Source organism: Amphiura filiformis, chromosome 9 (assembly GCF_039555335.1).
Source record: "Amphiura filiformis chromosome 9, Afil_fr2py, whole genome shotgun sequence".
Taxonomy (NCBI): Eukaryota; Metazoa; Echinodermata; class Ophiuroidea; order Amphilepidida; family Amphiuridae; genus Amphiura; species Amphiura filiformis.
Window position 1 is genome coordinate 62,851,401 of NC_092636.1, and position 25,570 is coordinate 62,876,970.

A 25,570-nucleotide genomic window follows, 5' to 3' on the forward strand; every position below is an offset into this window, starting at 1 on the left:
AGTTCCAGTTATCATAAACAGCTCAGTGTATGCGCTGTTTTCGATCGAGTGGTCGAAATACGTCCTTCCTACGGTCCACTGGTCCTAAGGTTCGCTAGTCCACAAGCTCGTTAGTACACTAACCCTACTCCTAATTTTCGGACTAGGAACTTTATTTTCGGGCTATTATATAGACGAATCCAACGAGCCAAGTCATGGTCGGGATTTGGTCGGCCATATTTGGTTCCCCGCATGCACCAAACAGGTGTTGTGAGTGCCCAATTGGGTGGATTAAACCCGCTTAAAATTCGATGTTAGATTCTTTTGTGTTGTAAACTGACATCATTCTTTTGTCTATGTGTAACACGGGTGATAGAATGTAGTTTATAATGACTTGAAGGCCGCATCATCTCACATTTTAGGTGAGATAGTTGGGTCCCCGTCGCGGATAATGGCTGCCATTGAGGAGTAGGAATGCGTGAAATTGGATTCGTCTATAGAGAACGGTGATAGGTGCTCAACAGAAGATTTGAAGCCTTTCCTGTGTTCACTATATCATGAGAAGGCCTATAACTATGAAAGCTTATGAACCACACATGCAGTGCATGTTGTTATTGTTCTTTTTAAATAACAAGAAAATAATGTATAACTTACAAAGATGTCCTTATCAGAGAGTTGTTGAATTTGGAGATACACCATTTTTTCATCATCAGTTTGAGCAGTGACCTTTGGCGTAAAGGGTCCGTCAGGGAGATCCATATGAAATTTCTGCAGAAACACACATTTCAAATTGATTTTAGAATATCATATCAATTCTATTCAGTTGTGGAATCAGAGCTGCGGAAATCATTTCTTAGTTACATGAACCAATACAAAAATAACAGGATATAAAAAGAGAAACATACATATAAAAAAAAATAAGAAAACATGCGCACAAATATAACGGGTGTACATGGAGTAAGGAAAACGTATACTGCTACTTACCGATTCAACTTTCAGGAGAGGAGGACGACGCTTGAGATGTACATCTATAAGAAGAACAATTGCAGCAAATAATGTCATTGTCATTACTGTCGAATACAATTTGCATCTTAATTAGAAATAGGAGAGTAGTTTACGTAAAGATAACGATAAAATGGGTCCAGGCCCCGGGTCCTTAGGCTTTCCGTGTTTTATTTGCCTCAATGGTTTTGACTTATGGAGTATTAGCATATTATGTGGGTTTTTTTTTAAGTATCAACATACATTTTAGGTATTTAATTTTCCATCTCAAATGAAATATCTGCTGAATTTACATGACTGTTTAGATTATTGCTGAAGTTACATGACTGTTTAGATTACTATTCAAACAAAATATGTTGACTTACCTGCAATCTTCGGCAGCTTGAGAGGACTGGGTATAGATTTATCTGACACGGATGATTTGACTGGTTTCAATTTCCCGCCATGTGGGTGGGTCATATTCTTGTGATGTCGACTTTCAGCACCATGCGGGGAAAATGAAAACAGCGAAGGTGACTTCAACAGGGCTGTAAATTAATGGTAGAGTAATTATTATTGATAAATCTTTCTGGTAAACCATTATAGAACTTACGGTGTTCGTTTCTGGTTGCCTCTGGACCAGTCAAGTCGTTCGGCAAAACGCCCTAGACTTTGTTTGCTTGTAGAGAAGGAGGGAAGATAATCATGGTAATTGAAGGTCTACATACCTGTGTTTTGGCCTTCGGTCATCTCAAATACATCTAGAAGTGCTGATCTGGCCTGAAATAGTTCAGTAGGAGCTGCCAACTTCATCAGCACTCGACAGCTACCCTGCAGTAAGATCAAACAAACATTCATGCATTCAGCACACCCTAAAAGTCATAGAACACTTGACACTAATGTTCTGTCTCTGTTTCCAAGATTAGTTATGAAAAGATGTCTGCATATCCATACTAAAATTTGCCGCCTTAAATAGTGTCTCCTTACCTATAGCACTATTACAAAAAGGAAACATTGTTACATTAATATTTGATTTTGAAAAATAAGACAATATTTCCAAAACTTAGAACACATATGTGACACCTTTTGAACACTTGACACGTGTTCTTCTTTCCGTATGTCTTTCTTTGTTTCATTGAACACTGGTGTTCTTGTAGTTTGAACACTAATGTTCTGAAATATTTTAGAACACTTCTTACACATGTGTCATGTGTTCAACTGTATCTTATGAACACGTCTCAGGTGTTCACACTAGTGTTCTCTAAATAAGTGTCATGTGTTGAAAACACGTCCCATGTATTCTGGCCAATTCACAGTGCAATTTCATTAATTCCAAACGACTTTTAAATTAACATGAGCATTGCTCATTGAGTCTCAATGAAAGATAGAATATATAATAAACAAAAGTAAATCTGTTTCAATACCGATTTGATGATGTAGATCCAGTCAGATTTATTGCTGTCTTTACATATCACTACGCCTCGCCTGAAGTAAGTAAACATGCATATAGTAGGCTCGTTATCAGGTAACAAATTCAACGGCCAGTCTGCTAACTCTGGGATCGTCTGCAAAAATGCAGGAAATCTGGTTTACCGCTCGGGCTCCGATGCATGAAAACGTTGATGAAATCCTGAAGGAAAAAGAAGAAATGAAAATATATTACATGCACGTTAACTCTTAAGGGTTAGGCCTAAACTTCGCCAGTAGAATTGTGTGAAACATTTTGTTCTGAAAGAGTCTTTCTCCGTCAACAACTTCAAGAAGTATTAATCACGAATTTCAAATCGTTTGATTGAAAAATAATGTACCCGTACCTCTCTGTCAATCGCGACTAGTTCTACTGTATCTTTGCATACGACCGTTGCGGCTCGCTTGGCATGGTGCATCAGAGCTATCTCCTGAAAATATAAGACAGACATTTATGATTCGATGTAATTTTGTGATATGTATTTTCATCATTAAAAGTAAAAGCCTGTACAATACCGTAAAATCTCGTCTACAAGCATATAGAGTGCTTCTGATGGAGTATGAGCAAATGAATTACAGATCCAAGCATATACAAACAAGTATTGTTGTAAGACCAATCTATTGTATCGGCATATTTATGCTTGTTTCATATTGATTTAGCTTTCATCAAAAACACCATATATGCTTGTAGACGAGGTTTTAAAATAGCCCATAAATAAAGTGAAGGTTGCCATGGGAATGAGACGCGTCGAACTGGGGAGTTACTGCATGAAAGTCTGGTTATTCCTTCATGTAATTTTACACGAAATTAGGGTTAGGGTTAGGGTTAAGGTTAGGATTAGGGTTAGGGTTAGGATTAGGGTTATGATTAGGATTAGGCTTAGGGTTAGGGTTAGGATTAGGGTTAGAGTTAGGATTAGATTACACGAAATAATTACATGAAGGATCGACCGAAAGTCTACAGTATAGAAGTCTACAAGATTTGAACAAAATTAACTTACCCCAAAACTATTGCCACTCTTAAGGAACGCCACGTGCTTGATGCCTGGATCACCCGTGATGCCATACTCAGACGAAGACACGGTCACAACAGCAGTACCAGATAGGATCAAATAATAGGTCTCGGACCTATGTCCCTGACGGATTATCACTCGGTTTGGTTCAAAACTATATGATAGAGGAAACACATTCAATGAAATATTTGGATTGGATTTTATCTTGAAATGGGAACAAACAAGGTGATTTTTATTCACCTTTACCTTTAATTATCACCATTATCATCATTATCATCATTATCACCATTATCATCATTATCATCATTATCATCATTATCATCATTATCATCATCATCATCATCATCATCATCATCATCATCATCATCATCATCATCATCATCATCATCATCATCATCATCATCATCATCATCATCAGCCTCAACAGCCGGGCATCAGAACCCAGGAAAGTCTATACTTCTTTTTAACTTGATAAAGTAAAACTAAATAAGCGACAGCAAGAATTAAAATAACAACATAAATGATGATGGATCTTACCTCTCATACCAGGCCACCTTTGCTAATGACTCTTGCATCTTACTTGGAAACTCGGCAAACGCTTCCATTGCAGATTGCAGACCCATTTGTACCTGTTATGACATCAATCAAAAAAGCAAATAAGAAGAAAACAAGTATAATTATGACGAAATTCATGAGCATTATAATGAACGCAGAATTGTGTATATGCAAAAGTCTTTTTTAATTGAGGGTAATTTGAATGAAATATACCATACATTGACATCTGTCTATTGTACTATTCGCAATTTAAAATCACCAAGTTCATTCTAAAGTAGTAATGGAATCATTCAGTGGATGAATTGAGTTTTCATCCGCAGTTCTGATTTTGGACGTTTGTTTTAATTCATACGGGCCTTTTCTAAGAACAATGGTGGTTTTTAAGTTTATTATTTGAAATTCCAAATGACAGTTTATATAGTTTGTACGACTAAAAAGGATTTGTTTGTTTGTTTTGAAGGTTCTTTACCAGAATCTCCTACGCGTAATATTTATGCGGAGGTGGCTGGGCAGTACTCAAAAACTGTTTAAGACTAAAACCTGCAAAAGTATGATCCATGTCATTGTGAGAATTTAATAGCATACATTTGATCTGGGCAATCATATATTAATCATACGAAAATAAAACTTACCAATCGCATTTCTTCCGGCGTCCGATTCTCAGGTGATTTTGACAAGATCCTTTTAGCATCGGAACTGAGTTGACCCTATGGGAAACAAATGCAATAAAAGCAGATGGTTAATGTTTTACCCTTCTTTTAAAAAAGCTCTGTCAGTGTTTCTCAATTTGATCATATTTTTACGCCAGGCATAAGTGTTTGAGTGCTTAGTGTTTAGTCCCTTCAAAGCGACTATCTGAATACAAACTTTCTGAGTGATCATATCTAATTTGCTTCGCCTTTTAAGTAAACCCTTCGAATTTGATCACATTTGCTTTTTGGCATTTGTTGGTTGAATTAATTTTTTTTCATAGCACTTCAACCAGTGTGTATACTCTCTAAATGTAAAAGAGAAGGAAAACTTGGAAGGGAAAAGGAAGAGAGAACGACAGAATAAACAATGGTTTGACAACATCAAAGAATGGACAGGAATGAACCTATATAGTGCAAGCTAAGCGTCAAGCAAGTTTTGAAGCTTTGAAGAAGGAGATGCAGCCAGATGGTAGCCAATCGTCAGATGGTCAGTAGGCATATGATGCAAGAACCCGAGTTTATTATTCGGAGAGAATTATTCGGAAGAAAATTACCTTGGTGCGTGGTTTGAAATCAGCTGGATTAAACATAAGCCCCGAGCTCTTCTTCAGTGTGTTCAGTGAGCTTGTCACCGTAGTTCCTGGTAAAGCCACTGCCGATTCGGCCAGAATCTCGTCGGCTTGCTTCTTCCTCCTCAAAGCGTAGTTACTACATTTGAAAAAGACAATAGATGTCAACGATTTGTGTTTTTCAAAATAGTATAGACCAAGGTTTTGGCCTTGCAACTTGTTCTCCAACAAACATTGTCTGTGAGATAATTTGTTGTGTGACCCTTAAGGGTATCCGTAGGGTATCCGTAGGGAGAACACTTTGTTTTACGGCCAGGTCTGGCCAGGTGCATGTTTGTTCGCAGTCTACAGGTGTAACTAGGTTGTTGTATATTCTATAATTTTCCTGGTGTGTTAACTGTGATTACATCTAGACACCAGTTTATTTTTTATTTGAACGGGACCCTAATTTAATGAGAAAAACGCCGAAAAAGAGAGGGCCGGCAAAAGCCGATTTGCAGGGTGCACTACACCAAATCCTTCCGCATTTGGTGTAACCCTTCATAGTTCCGGTTAAAAATAGCACCTATGCGAAATATATCGGCGTCCCGAGGGAACCAAATTTGAGTGACTCTTGGTTGTTTTGATAAAAAAGATAGAATAGGAGCTCAACATTACATATTTGTTCAGAAAATTTTCTGAATCGAATGTGCATGGGTAATAGGCCATCGGAACAATATCATGGCCGGAACTGGTAAGGAGGCGAGCGTGTCGGCTGAAATTCGGGATGGCGCTGTTCAGGAGTTCGTATCTTTTAAGTTTGTCTTAACTTGTCCCAAAAATTAAATTTAAATAAAAGTTTAATCTTTATTTAAGACACTGGTTTGATCAAAATATTAAAAATGTTGTTACATGGGGTAGAAAAACAAACTTACTTTCTTGTATTTTCCCGTGTATTTCAATGGGACGATTATTTAGTGGTGTGTGCCCTTCGAAGACTCATTTTTAAATGCTATGTACATGATTAATACCTGATTTTAAGTGCCAAAAGTTGAGATTTTGACTGAAACTGATGTTTTTGCAAAGAAAAAAAGTCTGTTTTTCTATTTCCGTCTACAAATACGCAATTTCATTCTTAAACGCACGAGAAATTAGCTTCAAAACGCAAGTTCCCGTTGAATTGACAATTTAAGACCGTGCTTGAAATTGAGCTATTTTGGCCCCAATATCATAGAAGTGGTCACTTTTGGTTATCTCGGTGCTGAAAAAATGAAACATCTTTGGAATTATTTTGATGCAAAATGTAATTATAAGATCAAAACTCAATTATAACCGTTTTGAAAATAATCACTGAACCTTTAATTGGGTCTCAATAGACATTTAAAGTCAAAGCATACTATATTATGGCCTAATGATGACAAAATAACGGCATTTTTATCTCATGACCAAATGTTCAATTCCCAAGAGAGAAATTTATCAATTAATTCTAATGATGGGGTTTCTTAATTTTAGATCTTGCAAAAATAATACACGCAACTTGGAAATTTAACATTTTAGAGTGTCAAATTACCGTTCTATCTACCCATAACACCCCCCCCCCCCCCAAACTTAAGGCATATGCCTATTGACACGTCTTTATATTATGCATGATCTAAGAGTGGGGGGGGGTGAAATGATCACATATGTCGCTTTTCGGTCATGTTAAATTTGTGATTGTACATATATTTTTGTAAACAAAGTCACTTTCCTGATGTTAATGGGATTATAAATACAGTTTAACATGGTCCAAATGTTGCTCTGGCCCTTGAATGCTGAAAATTGCGAAAAGTATCATATTTTCACCCAGTCCAAGCTTGTTTGGAGCCCTGTTTTATAAGTTTGGAGTGACTAGCGATAAAAAGCAATTACACTTTTTTAGGATGTTGACCACTGATTCCAAAAATAAAGAATATCAAAAATATTTTTTTCTTATAAGGGTGCACTACACCAAATCCTTCCGCATTTGGTGTAACCCTTCATAGTTCCGGTTAAAAATAGCACCTATGCGAAATATATCGGCGTCCCGAGGGAACCAAATTTGAGTGACTCTTGGTTGTTTTGATAAAAAAGATAGAATAGGAGCTCAACATTACATATCTGTTCAGAAAATTTTCTGAATCGAATGTGCATGGGTAATAGGCCATCGGAACAATATCATGGCCGGAACTGGTAAGGAGGCGAGCGTGTCGGCTGAAATTCGGGATGGCGCTGTTCAGGAGTTCGTATCTTTTAAGTTTGTCTTAACTTGTCCCAAAAATTAAATTTAAATAAAAGTTTAATCTTTATTTAAGACACTGGTTTGATCAAAATATTAAAAATGTTGTTACATGGGGTAGAAAAACAAACTTACTTTCTTGTATTTTCCCGTGTATTTCAATGGGACGATTATTTAGTGGTGTGTGCCCTTCGAAGACTCATTTTTAAATGCTATGTACATGATTAATACCTGATTTTAAGTGCCAAAAAGTTGAGATTTTTGACTGAAACTGATGTTTTTGCAAAGAAAAAAAGTCTGTTTTTCTATTTCCGTCTACAAATACGCAATTTCATTCTTAAACGCACGAGAAATTAGCTTCAAAACGCAAGTTCCCGTTGAATTGACAATTTAAGACCGTGCTTGAAATTGAGCTATTTTGGCCCCAATATCATAGAAGTGGTCACTTTTGGTTATCTCGGTGCTGAAAAAATGAAACATCTTTGGAATTATTTTGATGCAAAATGTAATTATAAGATCAAAACTCAATTATAACCGTTTTGAAAATAATCACTGAACCTTTAATTGGGTCTCAATAGACATTTAAAGTCAAAGCATACTATATTATGGCCTAATGATGACAAAATAACGGCATTTTTATCTCATGACCAAATGTTCAATTCCCAAGAGAGAAATTTATCAATTAATTCTAATGATGGGGTTTCTTAATTTTAGATCTTGCAAAAATAATACACGCAACTTGGAAATTTAACATTTTAGAGTGTCAAATTACCGTTCTATCTACCCATAACACCCCCCCAAACTTAAGGCATATGCCTATTGACACGTCTTTATATTATGCATGATCTAAGAGTGGGGGGTGAAATGATCACATATGTCGCTTTTCGGTCATGTTAAATTTGTGATTGTACATATATTTTTGTAAACAAAGTCACTTTCCTGATGTTAATGGGATTATAAATACAGTTTAACATGGTCCAAATGTTGCTCTGGCCCTTGAATGCTGAAAATTGCGAAAAGTATCATATTTTCACCCAGTCCAAGCTTGTTTGGAGCCCTGTTTTATAAGTTTGGAGTGACTAGCGATAAAAAGCAATTACACTTTTTTAGGATGTTGACCACTGATTCCAAAAATAAAGAATATCAAAAATATTTTTTCTTATAAGGGTGCACTACACCAAATCCTTCCGCATTTGGTGTAACCCTTCATAGTTCCGGTTAAAAATAGCACCTATGCGAAATATATCGGCGTCCCGAGGGAACCAAATTTGAGTGACTCTTGGTTGTTTTGATAAAAAAGATAGAATAGGAGCTCAACATTACATATCTGTTCAGAAAATTTTCTGAATCGAATGTGCATGGGTAATAGGCCATCGGAACAATATCATGGCCGGAACTGGTAAGGAGGCGAGCGTGTCGGCTGAAATTCGGGATGGCGCTGTTCAGGAGTTCGTATCTTTTAAGTTTGTCTTAACTTGTCCCAAAAAATTAAATTTAAATAAAAGTTTAATCTTTATTTAAGACACTGGTTTGATCAAAATATTAAAAATGTTGTTACATGGGGTAGAAAAACAAACTTACTTTCTTGTATTTTCCCGTGTATTTCAATGGGACGATTATTTAGTGGTGTGTGCCCTTGCAGACAATTTTGTAGCTACAGACAGCTCGTATTCCATATAACAACTACGGAAACCAATCAGTGCCAGAAGTGTTGATTTATATTTCATCCACTTAGGTTTGGCTTAACCCACTAAAAGGTAAAACTTTAAGGCTGATCATTTTAATTATAAATGTAGTGTGTGTGTAAAAGTATATTTCTCAAAATGGAGGAGAGCGCCTATGACTATTGTCCGTTCTGTCTACATGGTCTATGATAATTATTTTCTTACCGAAATATATTCACTTAACACAGACCACGGTTGCCAAACAAATGAGGGCAAACCGCGGGTCAAATCATTGAAAAGTCGCCCAATATTTTTTTTATCAACCGTTGGTTTCTATGAGATAAAAAACTACCAGAAGTCGCGTAAGCCAATGTTGAGAAGTCATGCAATATTTTTCTTAACCATCAATTGGTGTCTATAGGGCAGGAAATTGTCGCGAGGAAAATCTTCAAAACTCATCCTATTGACCTAGGCCTATTACATCGCGGGTTTGGCAACCCTGCAATATATACAGTTATATAACATCGCACCGCATTGTGAGGTGAACGAACTGAATGTTGACATTGTATTCAGGATTTAAAACAAGAACTGTCTTTAACCAGACAATGCGGTTGGTATAAAACATAGCGTGTGATATCATGATATCAACTTCAAAATCTAAAAACAAAAGTAAAGAAATAATTTAGGGCGAAATAAATAAACAGCGTACAGCAGGTGCTATCTTGTCAATAATGATAAGAGGAACATGAAAAAACCAGCAGAGAGCATGCACCCCAGTAAAGAGTTAAATAAAGCAAGGAAAAATCATAATGTGCAGAAGGCCTACTTTTCGGATGATATTCACAGAAACAAAATAAAGAACTAAAGATCTAAAAACAAAAGTAAAGAAAATGAGGGCGAAATAAATAAACAGCGTACAGCATGTGATGATAATTATACACTTCGACCAAAAATTAAAAAAATACTTAACACGCGACATAAATAAACAGCCATCTATCAAGAATGACAAGAGGAACATGAAAAAAAAAAACACCTAATATATGAGAGCATGCACCCCAATAAAAATTGCTTTAAAATAAAACAATGAAAAATCATGACATGTGAAATGTATGTTGATACACTTATAAATAATACTCAAGGGTGAAATAAAAAACACCTTATCTACCGATATTTCCACAGTTAAAGATACTCAGTGATCACTTGTACTAAAACAAAAATAAAGAAATACTTCACAAATGATAAGAGGAACACATAAAAAATAAATAAGCGAGCATGTCCCAAAAAAAATTAGTAAAAGATAAAATAATGATAAAACGTACAAGAAGGGCAAAATATTTGTCGCAAAAACTTATTAAATGCTCATTTGCTCTAAGATATTTAATGTTTGCAATTTACTCCTAGTTTATCATGTATTTATTATTTATCTAGGCTTATATATGTTTTATTTATTTATCTATTAATTTATCTATTTATCAATTTATTTCAATATCATTATTATTAAGTGCCTATTTATAATGATATTTAAATCTATCAACATTATGCTTACTTCATCCAGGAGTTATTATCCCACTTGAAATCGCCATATAAACACAAATTAATAAAGAAATACCCAATGGGTGAAATAAAAAGCATGATCTATCTTTTCAAGAATGAAAAGAGGATATAAAAATATAACAGAGCATGTCCTATAAACATGATAAAGAATTATTTAAAATCGTACAAATGTGAAAGATGTAATATGACATATACTTAAGGGATCTGGAATGAGCGTTTTGAGCGTTTCGACAGTATTTTTTGTGGGAAATGAGAGCACATCAGATATATCCAATTGCATTCTGAATACGAAGAATGTCTTTCTCATATCAAATAATTTTCATTTTTGGAAATTCACGATATAATGCAAATTTTATGACAAATGATTAAAATTTGATATTTTTCAAATTTTTGATATATAACAGTCCTCGAAGTAAATTTTATAAATCTAATGACATATTCTTAAAGTGTATGTAGCTGGGAGGAAAAGCCGACGATCAATTGAAAATTTTGACCTTTCATATTGACGATATGGATTTTATTTCCCAAAAAGACCTATTTTTTTTTTTTTTTTTTTATCCATATCTTCAATACGAAAGCTCAAAATTTTCAATTGATCGTCGGCCTTTCCTCCCAGCTACATATACTTAAAGAATGTATCATTAAATTTATAAAATTTACTTCGAGGACTGTTATATATCAAAAATATCAATTTTAATGATTTGTCATAAAATGTGTATTACATTGCGAATTTCAAAAAATCAAAATTATTTGATATCAGGACATTCTTAGTATTCAGAATGCAATTCGATATGTCTGATGTGCTCTAATGTCCCACAATAAATACTGTCCAAACGTTCATACCCCAGCCCTTAACATAAAACAAAATAAAACGGTCATGATAATATGACATTAAGGGCGAACACCACTAATGAAGCGTCTTGGTTGAAATGCACGTGAAAATTAATGTCTTTCTTTGCTCAATTTGAGGCCTTTTTGGCTCTCATAGTTGCCTGATGTACCCCGTTACATTTTATTAAGAAACAAGGTAGTATAGTTTCTCTCCATTGATTTTGCAATAGCGTCTCCAGGAGGGGGGCTCAGAGGGGCTTTCAGATTTATGCGGTGGGGGGGGCTTAATGGCTAAAATCGCCAAAAACCGCCTGATTTTACATATCCCTCTAGCGTTGGTTGTCAGTAGATTGCAGTCACTCCTCATCAAGTGTTGACAAAGACAACAGTGGTTGTTGAAACGTACACAGTAAGTGCATTTTCTTGGATCAGATACTACGAACTCTGGTTTACTAGCTTACTCTACCGGTCCTGATGAATTTGTTCAATCAATAACGATATCTGGGGGACCAATCACAAGCCAGATTCATTTAAAGATGCATTACATCATGACCAATTTTAGTTAGGCCAGAAATTGGCCTAACTCTCCATAGAATCCCGTGTTAAAAAGTTATCCGCAATCCAAAGTCAGTAGTCCACTTGGGAAGCTAACAAACAGAGGGCGTACGGTGACTGAAAAGATTAGATGTGAAAATCTATCAATTGTGCACAAATAATAATCAGAGTTTTAAGCTTAAATGCAATAGCCAGAAGCACAATTGGCAAGTGGAGTACGGAGAAGTCTAGCTACACCCTGGAAGGGAAAAAAACAGTATTTGAAACGAGGAAATGTGCAATATGACTTAATGTAATACATTAGAAAAGGCTTAAAAGGCAACTATTAGGCCCTGATTCATATTTAATCATCATTTAGGCCTGTAAATTAGATTGTCTGTGTAAATTTAGCAGGATCCGACTTTTTATGACGACTTTCAAAATGTGTTACATTTCAGAAACACCAAGCTGTTTGTGAGGTGGCGTTAGCTGTATGGGTTATAGGTTGAACTTTTTACAATATTTCTGGAAAAAAAAATCCTGAAATCCATATATTAATTTTTACAATGGATGTCGTCATCTGACCGTCTGCTTGCAGAATGGGGAAGTTTTGAAGAACTGAGTTGTTTTCCCGGCCCCTGTCTGTACAGAAAGTCAGTGAGGGTTATTTACTGGTGTGCACCCTAAAAGGCCCTTGTCATAACCAATGGTGGCGGCATGATTTTTCCCGTGCATGAGGGTTTAGGGAAAATTAAATTATATGTCTAAACTTGAGGTTGCATGTGTAAACATGGTCTTTTTTTAACGCATGTTTGGGGTATTGAAATGATATTTTTTGGCTTGCACAATCATGGTAAAGATCCATGTCATACATAAGAGATTATAGGACATACAATACTTGGTAGGCCTAATGATAATGCGTAAACTTTGTACCTGTTAGGGAACTGAAATCAGACTGAAAACACAAACGTCATTCGAGGCTCTGTCTCACCAGTTGCATTTACAAGGCCCTTGTTATAACCAGTGGTGGCGGATGATTTTTTTCTGGGGGAGGGTCACACAAGGTTCTGAACAGAAACGTCACATACGGACCAACCCACACTACCGAGAACCGCGAATGCCGAGAACCGCGAAAGCCGAGAACCGCTCTAGTTTTCTTTAAGACAATAAACAATAGATATTGAAATAAACTACATGCCATCCAGTTATATCCATTATTGTTAGCATCATCTTGACTTGTACAGAAGATGAATACGTGTCTAGATTATATTTTAAGCTCATTTGTACTGTAAGATAATTCTAAATAATTGTTTACATTGGTTGTAATTTTTTTTAATTTGACCCAGTCTACTAAAAATTCATATTTGATGTTTTTTTTTTTTTTTTTTTTTTCATTTAACTTAAAAAGAATTCCCATTGATTTATTTTCTTTGCTCATATGATGACTCTGCATCTTACCTCTTGATGTCATTGACAGCTCGCAGTAACAGTTGGATCATTCTACCTGCTCGTCGAAATCTGTCTAATGCCTGCATTTATGGAAAACAAAAGATACGGTCGAATCAGAACAAGCGCGTCCAAAAAAGTATATCTAAAAATACTACGAAAGTCGTGCACTGATGATAAGAACAATTATTGTTAAACTGTTTCATTTATACTATATACACATGTATAGTAACTACTATACACGCGTCATAAACTAAAGGTTTTACCAATTTGTCATGATTTGTTGTAAGTAGGTCTTAACCATATTATCAAGGCAGTACGGAAGTTTAGATTTTCGGGAGTGTGCGAGTAGCGTAAATTTGACGTCATCTGTGAAGTTAACCCATCAGCTTGCAGTAAATAACGTGAAATTTACGCTATACGTATTCCTAGAGATCACGTTGTCAATACCAAATCACAAAGCCCATACAACCAGTATCTTTGATACAACAAACAGGAAAATGCCAAGAGCATATGAAAAGTCTTCCTTGATGGCAACAATCATCAAAATTCATCCATCAGTCGGATATCGAGACACCTGTAATCTAGGAAAGGTGATACATCATACAAGATATGCCAAGGGATGATAACTTATTTTTAGTCAATGTTGTGACATTTAAGGGTCTTTGGATAACATACATTTGCATCCTTAGGGCATGGGGGGGGGACAAAACGACTAAACTTGGGTGATTAATACATGCAGTACAGTGGCAAAACGTGCCCGCTTCGTCCGCATCAATTGTACCGAGGGGAAAATCATTTTGGAAGGGATCAGGGGACAGCTTTCCAATTTTGCTGGGCACCGTCTTAACGATAACGTACGCTCCGGCTGCCCCCATCACTATGAGGGGAGTAATGAGTTATTCAATTTACACAGATGTTCGTACGTGGTACGTAAACTCGCGTGTCACGTGACGGTGATGCAAGTGTAACCAATTGAACTTATGGCACGAGATCCCGTCTTAAAGTCAGGATCTCAGGATCACGAGATCCTGACATTAAGTCAAGAAGTCAGGAACTCGTGCGCGAGATCCTAAGTTCTTAACTTGAAGTTAGGAACACTGACTCTCAAATGGAGTCGCCTGTATCGTAAGCCATAGCTATCAGAATTCGAGTGGGCCCAGCCGACCGGGAAATTTCTCGGTCGTCCGGGTAAAATACGAGCGAATGGCTGTTTTAACCAATCAGCGCAAATAACCCACTCGTTCTTATTTTAGTTCACTCGCACGACATACTCACTAAATCGGACAGCCCATTTTTAGCCTTTGTTTCACTCGACCGGGATAAGAGGCGTGGCGTGTCCACGTGATTAGCCCGGTCGTAGAGTACACAATGACTGGGCTCCCAATACGACCGGGCTGCTAGTTCTGATATCATTTACAAGACAAAGAAAAATACACATGCCTCACATGAAAGCATAGACCATGTGCGTATATTGTGACCATTGAACACTCTTATTGCTGGGCCTACCTATACCTCACATGTAGTGAAGCGTTCATAAACACTGCATGATTAAATTTAAATATCAAAAGATAACACAGAAGATATCGACAATTAGGCATATGCAGTATTTTGAATGTTATGCATTACAACATTATTTTACTTGGATAACCAATATCGAATAATTCATGTCATAAACTGCGTTTCCGAGTTCTTATTGCATTGTTACCCGACAGAGAAGACTTGACATGATAGTAGTCTGTTACTATGTTTTCTTACGAAACACATTCTAGATGTCATTGTTGGTATTATATAAATAGAAACGACTAGAAATTTAAAAGTACAGGACCTATGGAGTAATAAAGTAAACCTTTGTTGTCTAATCACATACCTAAAAATAATGTAGCTACCAGATTTGGAAAAACGGTGCATTCATTGCATTCTAATTAGACTATAAATAATAGACCTCCAATGGTTTAAGCCCGCTGTATACTTTTCTATACGTAGAATGTTCGATGCAAAATGTTGTTAACATTATATTTTCTTTAGAGTAAGTAACACCCCCCCCCCTTTCAATTTACAATATTAAATGCACTGTTCTCGCTTCAGTACAGCGCTCTATAGGCATACCGGGCTATCACCTTTTGACCTAGCAGAAGTAGCCGAGATAATTGGACATAAATCTTCATTCATGCCTTGATCTTGAACTTTGAGAATCCCGTGTCCACATCTCAGATATAGTTAACTGACCACAGGTGGTTGAAATTGAAGTTGCCATCAGGGGATTTTCCTGCTAGCTGAGCTGAGATTGATTCCAAAATATAGATATAGTTAACTGACCACAGGTGGTTGAGATTGAAGTTGCCATCAGGGGATTTTCCTGCTAGCTGAGCTGAGATTGATTCCAAATGCCGTTAGTTTGTGTATAATTACTTGTTCAACAACTTATTTTACATGTATTTAGTATTATTGAAGTATGAACTTTCTATGAATGAAATTCTCTTGTAGTTGTTTTATGTACTGTTATAAACCTTTGAGTAAAATGATGTTTAGATTGTTATTAATTTTGATAATAATTATATTGTCATGAATAGTGAATAGATAATACCAATCAGGAAAAATAGGATAAACCAGGGGATTCAATAAGGCTACCCACTCGACTGGAATGTAATAAGACCAGCTTACGTTTCACTCGACCGGGCCACAAGACTCAATGTTTTGCTTGTCAATCATATGTTTCGCTTGTCAATACACGTTTCGCATGTATTTGGTACGAGTAATCCAATCAGCCAATGAGACCCGGTCGTAAAGTTTGCTTATTCATGATTGACACATGTGGTCACCTGAATCGGCATCTGAATCCCGCTCGTTAGCTCAAGTTTACAGCACCTTTTATAATGTACATGCGACGTCGACCGGGATCTACAATCTGATTGGCTACATAAACCCACTCGTACCGAATTCACTTAATACATGCAGGGTTCACTCATGGGCCAGTTCTCGAAGCTTGTCTAGAGACAAAGCCTCTCAGACTTCAAACGGGGCTAGCGGGGGTGCTACCTCAATGGATATTATTTTTATAGATTACCCCCTAATTTATACATATTAAATATGACTAACACTAAATGTGTGAAATTAAATATATGGCTTTTTTAAAAACTTACTAAACTGATTGGCACACGACTGATCATACGCCCAATGGGCTGAGTGTCCTACAACCAAGAAACCGGTCCTTTATCGTATTTTCTAGGTGGGCATACCAGTTTTGAAGGCCACGCCTAGTATCACGGAAAATTACACGCAATGATATGATGGCAAATGAAGTTGCTGCATTGCCGGACCTGTATATGCTTTACTGTCTTATAGTTATACAGTCATGTTTAGTATTTTTGAGCTGTGTATAAGTGGGAAAAGATATATGATACTTGGAATAATTATATCCATATATTTTGGTTCAAACTATATGAATAGGCCTTCTCAGCTTGCAGCACCCGATAATGTCATCCATCCATGTGTTGCATTCGATGTGTCTTATATAATTTTAAAATAACAATATCAAATTAATAAAGCAACAGTATTTAGAAATTTAGCTCTGCGATGCCTTTTATAACACAATACAATATTAATACAAATAACATACAATTGGTAATCCCGCAAATAAATATATTCACGTTCACAGATTTTAATTGAGCCGGCCCGTTTATTGCAGTAGAGTTGTGAATACCCCTGTGATTATATTATGGCGTAGCTACTACCGGTTATATCAGATAGCCAACAAAATTATTATCATGCTCTTTCCACGTGCCTTTTTCACAACCTCCACGCTCTGTGGGCGGGTCAAAAGTCCAGTCGATAATCTTGGCCGAATGGAAAACTGTAAGACCGAGTGGGCTCATTGCGTGATTGGTTAAGATGCTCGGTCGTGCGGATTTAGCCCGGTCGACCAAGAAATAGCTCACTCGACCGGACCCACTCGAAAACTGATAGACATGGCCAACGATACGCCTGACTGTCACAAGAGAGTCAGTTGACTCTACCCGAGTCAATTAACATGCGACTCTAAAAAGGAGTCGGACCTGACTTTCACTACAGAGTCAATTGACTCTACCCGTGGAGCTAATTGACTCTACATTCAGAGTCATCAACGTGGTACATGTATTGCTGTGGTAGCGGTTAGTTTGCATTCATGCTGCTACTGGTCAGCATGTTGGTCATTCTTACGGTGTATCATGTGTTGGTGTTTGGACATTGGTGTGATGTGGTATTTTCATGCTGTAGGCTAACTTGGTCTTGAGCTGGATTCCACAGGAGAATTTTAACCTGACGGTGAGGTAAAGCTAATTATACTTAATAGTAAGCTTTCCTACCTGGAGTCGGACTGTTGAAGTGACCCTGTAATGGAGCCGGGTGACTCTATAAATGGAGTCTGGGTTTCCGGGGGGGGGCACTCCAACTTTGGAGGTGACGCGTATGTAGGGCAACTTTCATTTATTCCTGATTTTGTTACTTATTTTGAAAAAAACAAAGAAATTTGAAGCCATTTAGAACTACATTTTGATTTTGGAGGTTTCTGTGGCGCTATTTCGGTTCTCACCCAAAGATTCCATTTAAAAAAAAAAGGTCATGTTCTCACCCAATCACCCCATATTTTTTACATTTTGCTCTCACCGAATGCCAAAAGTCATGCTCTCACCCAATGACCCCGTATTTTTTACATTTTGCTCTCACCGAATGCCCCTTAGTGCGAAAGTGCCAGCCCTACACCTATATCCATTTCAAATTGAAGTGCACCCCCCCGGGTCTGGGTTACCCTAGAAGCAGAGTCCAGCCATGTCTAGTAAAATTACTACACATTGGAAGTCAAGTGACTCCTTTGTAGAGTCATCAACGGTGACTCTTTAGCGGAGTCAACAAATTATGACTCAAGGGAATCAGATGGCTCCCAATATTGAGTCGCTTTTGACATAGGGTCGCTGGCTGGACTCTGCTTTTATAGAGTCACCCGACTCCAGTTTGGCTTTCAGTGTTCATGAGTTGTCTTAACTATTTCTTTATTTTTATATCTTTTCTTCTTCTTCTTCTTCTTCAGGATACTTTTCAACGTCCCGTGAATGGAACCAGGCGAAAAGGGTATTTCCTATTACAACACCTACCGCTTTTCTTTTCAATCGTTCCATTTGAAACGCCGTCAGTTTCTTGTGGTTTCCATTACGACCTGTCGAATTGCGACCAAGTATGTTGACGAGACTGACTTTCTTCACAAGTTGAGGAAAAGTGCCTTGCCTTTTTAGCTTGTGCTTGCTTCCACGCCGAATTTTTGACGCCGTGAATTAACATCCATATCATTTTCTGTCAGAGATTCAACAGATTCTTGACGCCTACCCGCGTTCCCTCTCTTCACCAGATCTAATTTCCTTCTTGAATTGACATGTCGGTTATCGTCTGATAACAAACTCAAATGTTCAGTAAGTAATGATCCTCGCCTGGCTTTTCTTGACCAACCAGTTTCAGTTTGTTTCCCATTATCCAATGGTAGAGAGTCTATAAGCTCTGCGTGAAACTGGGCCTGGGTAAGACTAGTGCTGCTGACAGTAGCTTTGTAAAGACTTTCTCTTCTTCTGATATTGTCAGCTACCGGTACAATTCTCCTGTGCACATGTTGTGTTGGTGGAAGAACAGACATTTGTCTCATACGAGTTGACAAGTCACTGCCTTGTCGTTTTAATCGTGGCTTCTTCTCAAGAATAGAACCTCGTCTAAATCTGGGAAGATCTGATAGTGGTTCTGAGAGGGAGTCACTCAGCTGTCGAACCAATGCCATGTTGCTGTCACAATATTATATCCATATGCTATGATAAGATTTCCTTGAGGTATTTGGAGTTTTCTTCATCTTCAGCAGGAGTATATACACATTTTGAAGCACATTTTCCAGACCAACTTCGTCGAATCTTTATGATCTTGATTGATTTCATGACCTACAAACCACGGCACTATTCAATATTAAAGATAACTCCATCGTGCAGATAAGATGACACAGGTGTATAAAATAAGATTTCTCGAGGGACACGTCACAACAGACTTGAAGATCAGGATGATAGTACTATTATACTGATGATGTGTTGATAAACTTGATTCTTAGTTGGTGTCGATAATGTTACGAAAACCGTAGCAGAGAGAAACTTATCATCTTCCTTGCATAAACATATACTTGGGTCAATATCATGAATATGGAATGCGAACGATTGACCTTATTCTCCAATATAGATGGTCAACAACAATGACTTCAAGTGGTCAACTATTGACTATTGCATCCTTTTCACCAAGTTCAATGATCCAGGATAATGGTTGCTAGACAACCACGACACATCTTATGGGTTATTGATTTGTTGATTGACGGAGAGCATGATGACTTTAAAACTTTCTTAGAAAATTGGTAGACCTAATAATAATAAATCTATAATACTGATATCGTATCGGAATAATATGATTTAATGTACCATGATGGTGACCTTTCCTTACAGGGGGCGTATGGAGCTTTCTTGGCCAGGGCTGGGGGCAGAGACCAAAACAATTTCCGGTTGCATCACGCTATATTGTGATCGTGTGATTGAAGGGGAAAGGGCTCCTTGCCCCCTTTCTTTTCATTTGCCTTCCTGGTTTTCTCTTTCATTTTTTATCATCCATAGTGGCACTTCTTCTTTCATTTTTTTGTTGGGGGTACTCAGGAGGCGGATTTACGTAGTTTGAGATTCCGTTTGAGATAAATAATTGGAGGGCGGTTTCAAATTAGCTGCATGTATTTGAATGGGGCTTCAACTTAGTCAATACTGCTGTTTTCTTCGTTTTTCAGTGCCAAATTTTGCATTTCAAAAATACCAAATTTGAATGACTTACCCTTCACTTTTAAGCAATTTATAAACAATTATTTTTTTACACTTTCGCTTGGATCACTGAAATACGGAAGCATATTAGTGCCAGAAAGTTTTAAAAAAATAAATACAAAAAAATTTAAATATTATTACGAATATTCGCAATGTTATTGCGAATATTTGCAACGTTATTACGAATATTCGCAATGTTAATGTGAACATAAAACTAACTACAGTAAATATAGCAGTGTGTGAGTATAAACCTTTATACTCACACACTGCTATCTACCGTAGATAGTTTTATGTTCACGCTTTGCACCAGCTATCTACTGTCGATAGTTCTATACTCAATAATTATTGCGAATATTCGCAACAACACTGCGAATATTCACAATAACATTGCGAATACTCGCAATAATTTTTTTTTTACTTTTTGGCACTAATATGCTTCCGTACTGAAAGAAACTTTAACTTTATAAATTATATAGCGCACATGCTCGTCAGGAGACATTTGCAAATGGCTTTTCTCACTTCCAAAATATATAATTTGGAAAAGTTGACTTGCTTATTAAAATAAATGAATATAAACCAAAAAAAAAAAAAAAAAAAAAAAGAAAAAAGGGCAAATAAACAATAAGTAAATCACGAATGCATATAGGCCTATAGATAAATATTTTAATTATTAAGTTACCTCCATGCAGTTAATTCAATTAATAATTTATCAATCAATGAATCAATTAATTAATATAATAATAATTCAATGTGTTTCTTACCGAGCCAAGTGCCTTTAGATATGAAACGTTAACATGGTTAGCAGTACGATATTTGCATATTTGTGATGTCCCTTGGATGAGGGGCCGGTTGCCATGGCGACGTGACGTAGCAGTCAATGAAGGACCGTCCAATATTTGACCTTTACTCTTACGTAACTTGGCTGGTCTTTTGATGCAAAAATAAAACAAACAAAAACATAAGATTTATTTACAATATCTGCACTAACTTCTTACTACATGATTAGTACATGATTTTGTCGGCATATACATTCTCGGTGTGAGAGTTTGAATAAACATTTTGCATATCTTCACGGTTATCCCAAAAGTAATTGTACCCATATGTACATGCATACTGCTTTAGACTTGTTTTGTTTTGGATCAAACAAAAATATATTATCCCATTCTGGGGTTTTACTTTGAGTTTAGCCGTTGCTTATTTATATTTTGGGCCTAAATAGTTTCGCTTTTAAATATTTTTTTTTACATTGAAATAAGTGTGTTCGTGAAAACCGTCAATACTTTTACAATGGTCCTTTTCTTTGGAGGGATTCAAAGATGTCTCGAGACGGGTTGAAATTAACACGTGTATTCAGCTGTTTGAGACAACCATGACAACCTGTGTTACTGTTTTCTTGTATAGTCATGGGTAATCACCAAGGACATCATGAAACAAGAATTGTCTTTAAAAATAAGACAAAGTTCAGGCATATTTGTTCAACTCTCAATTTTCATATCTAACATACTCTGCACTGATTTGACAATAAATAAGTGATTTGAGGCATAATGATACCTACATCCCGACTCTAAAAACAATTAAAAAAACCTCATTTTGCATTTAGGTTTTTAAGCCATGAAATTTATTATTCATGGTGTGCTACAGGTCTAGATTGACACATTCTATGCCTATATCACACCAATGATGAATGCCAAAAGCTTATATAACTCGCCAGCCAGAAACTCTAGAAATATCCAGTAGCTTATAGCTTATGTAAAAGTAATAACCAGATAAGCTTTATAACAAATATCACTACCATATTCAATTATACCATGCAGATAAAGTCTTGATAAGATGCTTAATAAACTTCTACGTGAACACAGTTGGACACCATGAGCAGTAAACCGGCGGTGTGAAATATCCAGTGTATTTTGCCTATACTCAGCTGCCTTATCACTAAGGAAACATTATTGTAGTACCCTTCCCTTACTCACCAATCAGTAAAGCATATTATAATCAGGTGATGGCTGGTAGCCAACAGCAAACATGCTCAGAGCAAACAAAAGTCCTGGCTCTGTCTCTGTCTCACTACAAGATTAGATTGGCTAAACAGTGCTTGTCATGTGGGGCAGGATAAGAAAAGGCATACAAACGAGGGTATAAGATATCAGGAATTATTTCCTGGTCTCTCAACCACAGGGTTGGTGGGCTACAATAGCTTTTCAAGACACAGTGTATGTATAAGGGATAAACTGTGAAGTATAATTCAAACATTTTTGCTTGAAATCTATTAAATAGGTACTCACTACTTCAGCTTTCGCCATCGGAGCTGATGGCTTGAGCACTAGTGACATGGTCCACTGCTTTCCCCGCGAAACGGCTTGTTGGACATTTCTCGGAAATGATGATGTTTTTGTTTTGAGCAGTGGGTGACTGTGGGTCGTATACGTGATCGAGTGATACGACCTTCGTTGGTGACACTTTTAACTCGCATGATGTATGTCGTATCCCTCCCCAATTGAGAAATCACTCGACATCATCAAATTCAGGCAACTCAAGTGACAAATCTCTTAAAGATAGAACAAAATTGAGTGCTGACGACATCATCCAACTTCTTCAAAAAGATAGTATCACAAAATACCGGCATTTCGTGAAAAGGGCCTGACAAAACGCCGAGATTTCGGCAATGGACCCATGTCTACCGCAGCATTTAGGCAAAAGACGGGCGCCAAGGGTAGCATTTGGGCAAAGACTACGACATTCCGGTGAGGGCTGTGTTACAATACTGACATTCAGCAATGGCAACAATTTCGGGGAAATGGCCGAGTCAAAATATCGGCACTTCTCCAAAGCCCATGTCAAATTGTTCGGATTTTGACAAAAGACGGTGTCAAAACACAGAGGTCGACCGTGAAAAAGACCATCACAATATACCGGCATTTCAGCATTGTTTCAAAATACCAGTATTTTGGCAGGAGTATCAATCGTAGATATTTCGGGAAAGACCGTCAAATACTGCGGTAAACGGACAATGTGAACACAATCGACTTCGACAAAAATCACAATCAAATAACTTTGTAGCTGAAGTCCCAAATTTCTACAGACTTTTTTGCACTTTTGTTTTGTCTTATGTCCTTTGCCCTGTTAGACCACCATAATCAATGACAAAAAGAAAGTCAAGAAAACAAAACAACCAATCAAACAAACAAAACAAACAAACAAACCAATGTAACAATGTAAATGTATTTTTTATTTATTTATTTATTTATTTATTTATTAGACTTCATCACTGGTACATACATGTATAACAATATTGCACATCAAAATTTTGAAAAATATAATATAAAAGCTTTTTTTTTTTAAAAACAACATGTTAAAAGACCAGCAAATAGGCTGGGATAAACAGGTGTAAATTCACCTCTAGAACCATCCCACCTAGGAAAAAACCTAAATAATTTGGAAAAAAGAATGGAAAGCCAGGGGCAAGACCTTAAATGGGCCTACAATTTGGGCATCTGCAAGTGGAAAACCAAGTGCAGGTATCAGAAGGAACAAATTTGGAATAAAATTGAGACTTCAAAAAATCCAGAGCTTGAAATTTGAAAGAAGAAATGGAATTGGATAATCTGGTTTCCAGAGGCAGCTGGTTCCACAAGGGAACAATGCGGTTGAAGTATGATTGTTTGTGGGATTCAGTCTTACACCTCTGAAAAGATAACATAAGAGGATCTGCAGAGAGCCTAGTGGTGGGATGGTTCTGTTGGTTTTTACTTTTAAAAACAACAAACTTATACTACATCTAAATCATATTGCCCCAACTTGCATCTATGAAAAAAGCCGAGATCACCAAGTTCCCTTCTGGATGATAGTGGAAGAAGATCAAGACTGGTTAACCGCTCTTTATAGTCCATGTCAGGATAGTGCATAATGAATTTGGTAGCCCGTCTTTAGACACCTTCAATAAGCTGGACATTTTGTTTTGAGGTCCCGCTCCAAAGACAGCTACCATACTCAAGGTCACTCCTGACAAGGGCAGTATAAAGAGTCTTAGTCACTGGTGCATTAAAACCAACTGTTCGCATGATCATCCCCATCTTTCTGTTGCTCTTTTTAACCACTTGTTTTACATGATTACTCCAGTCAAGTCTGTCTGAAACATTAACACCAATATCTTTAATGGCATCAATTTTCTCAAGGGTAATACCATTCATCTTATAGGCAAATTGAACTTGATTTATGCGTCTGGACATGGTAATAACCTGACATTTTGAGGGATGGAAGTTGAGCTCCCACATCAAACTCCAATTATACAAAGCATCCAAGTCTGATTGCAGTAGCTTACAATCAGAAGTACTGCTAATATTTTTGTAGCACTTGGAATCATCCGCAAAAAGAGCAACATTTGCATGTTTGGCAACGCTGGGCAAGTCGTTAATAAAAAGAACAAAAAGTAAAGGTCCCAAGATCGAACCTTGGGGGACACCAGAAATGACAGGGAGCCAGTCAGAATTCACCCCATCAACAACCACTCTCTGCTCCCGTCCAGTAAGATAAGCACTAAACCAGTTCAGGAGGTTGGAATGAATGCCAAAGGATTGTATTTTGTGCAAAGGAAGTTTGTGGGAGACGCTATCGAAAGCTTTTGAAAAATCAAGATAAATCATATCGACTTGCCCAGCATTGTCAATAGCAGCACTAACCTCATGAAAAACGGTAAGGAGTTGAGTAGTAGTTGACCGTCCCTTAATAAAACCATGCTGAAGATCATATAACTTGGACTTTATTTCAGGGAAGATAACATTATAAATAAAAGTGAACCTGGGCCGATATTCATAAAGCCTTGCTAAATTAGCAACCAACTAGTGCTTAGCAAGATGCTAAATCCACTAGTTGATAGCTACGTAGCAATCAACTAATTTCTTATTCATAAAACCTTGCTAAACACTTTGCTAACTAGCTATCAACTAGAAATATTTAGCTGATAACTTATTTGGGTGTTTTGGGTGCTATGGCCTTCAACAGTTGTGTAACATCTAATACAATAGGCTTATATAATACATGTCTATTATACTTGAGCTCTGAACCACAGTCAAAATGATCAAAATGTAATGACTCATTGCTGATGGTCTTCATTGAGATTTCGTTAATAAAATTACATGTGTATTTTGTAAGCTATATAGGCCTACAAGGTTGTTACGGCAAATCATAACAAAATG

At 36.9% G+C, this 25,570-nt stretch overlaps 1 protein-coding gene across 1 annotated transcript in view; it reads right to left on the reverse strand.

The window, feature by feature from the left end:
- The window catches only part of LOC140161302 (cyclic nucleotide-binding domain-containing protein 2-like), a 36,103-nt gene that overhangs the window by 6,381 nt on the left and 4,152 nt on the right, over positions 1-25,570 (reverse strand). Inside the window, 13 exon segments of the mRNA XM_072184774.1 lie at positions 634-747; positions 964-1,007; positions 1,347-1,508; positions 1,689-1,791; positions 2,385-2,536; positions 2,539-2,590; positions 2,775-2,858; positions 3,429-3,594; positions 3,978-4,069; positions 4,628-4,702; positions 5,242-5,395; positions 13,531-13,601; positions 21,140-21,305. Of these exon segments, the coding sequence (XP_072040875.1) occupies positions 634-747; positions 964-1,007; positions 1,347-1,508; positions 1,689-1,791; positions 2,385-2,536; positions 2,539-2,590; positions 2,775-2,858; positions 3,429-3,594; positions 3,978-4,069; positions 4,628-4,702; positions 5,242-5,395; positions 13,531-13,601; positions 21,140-21,305 (1,435 nt within the window).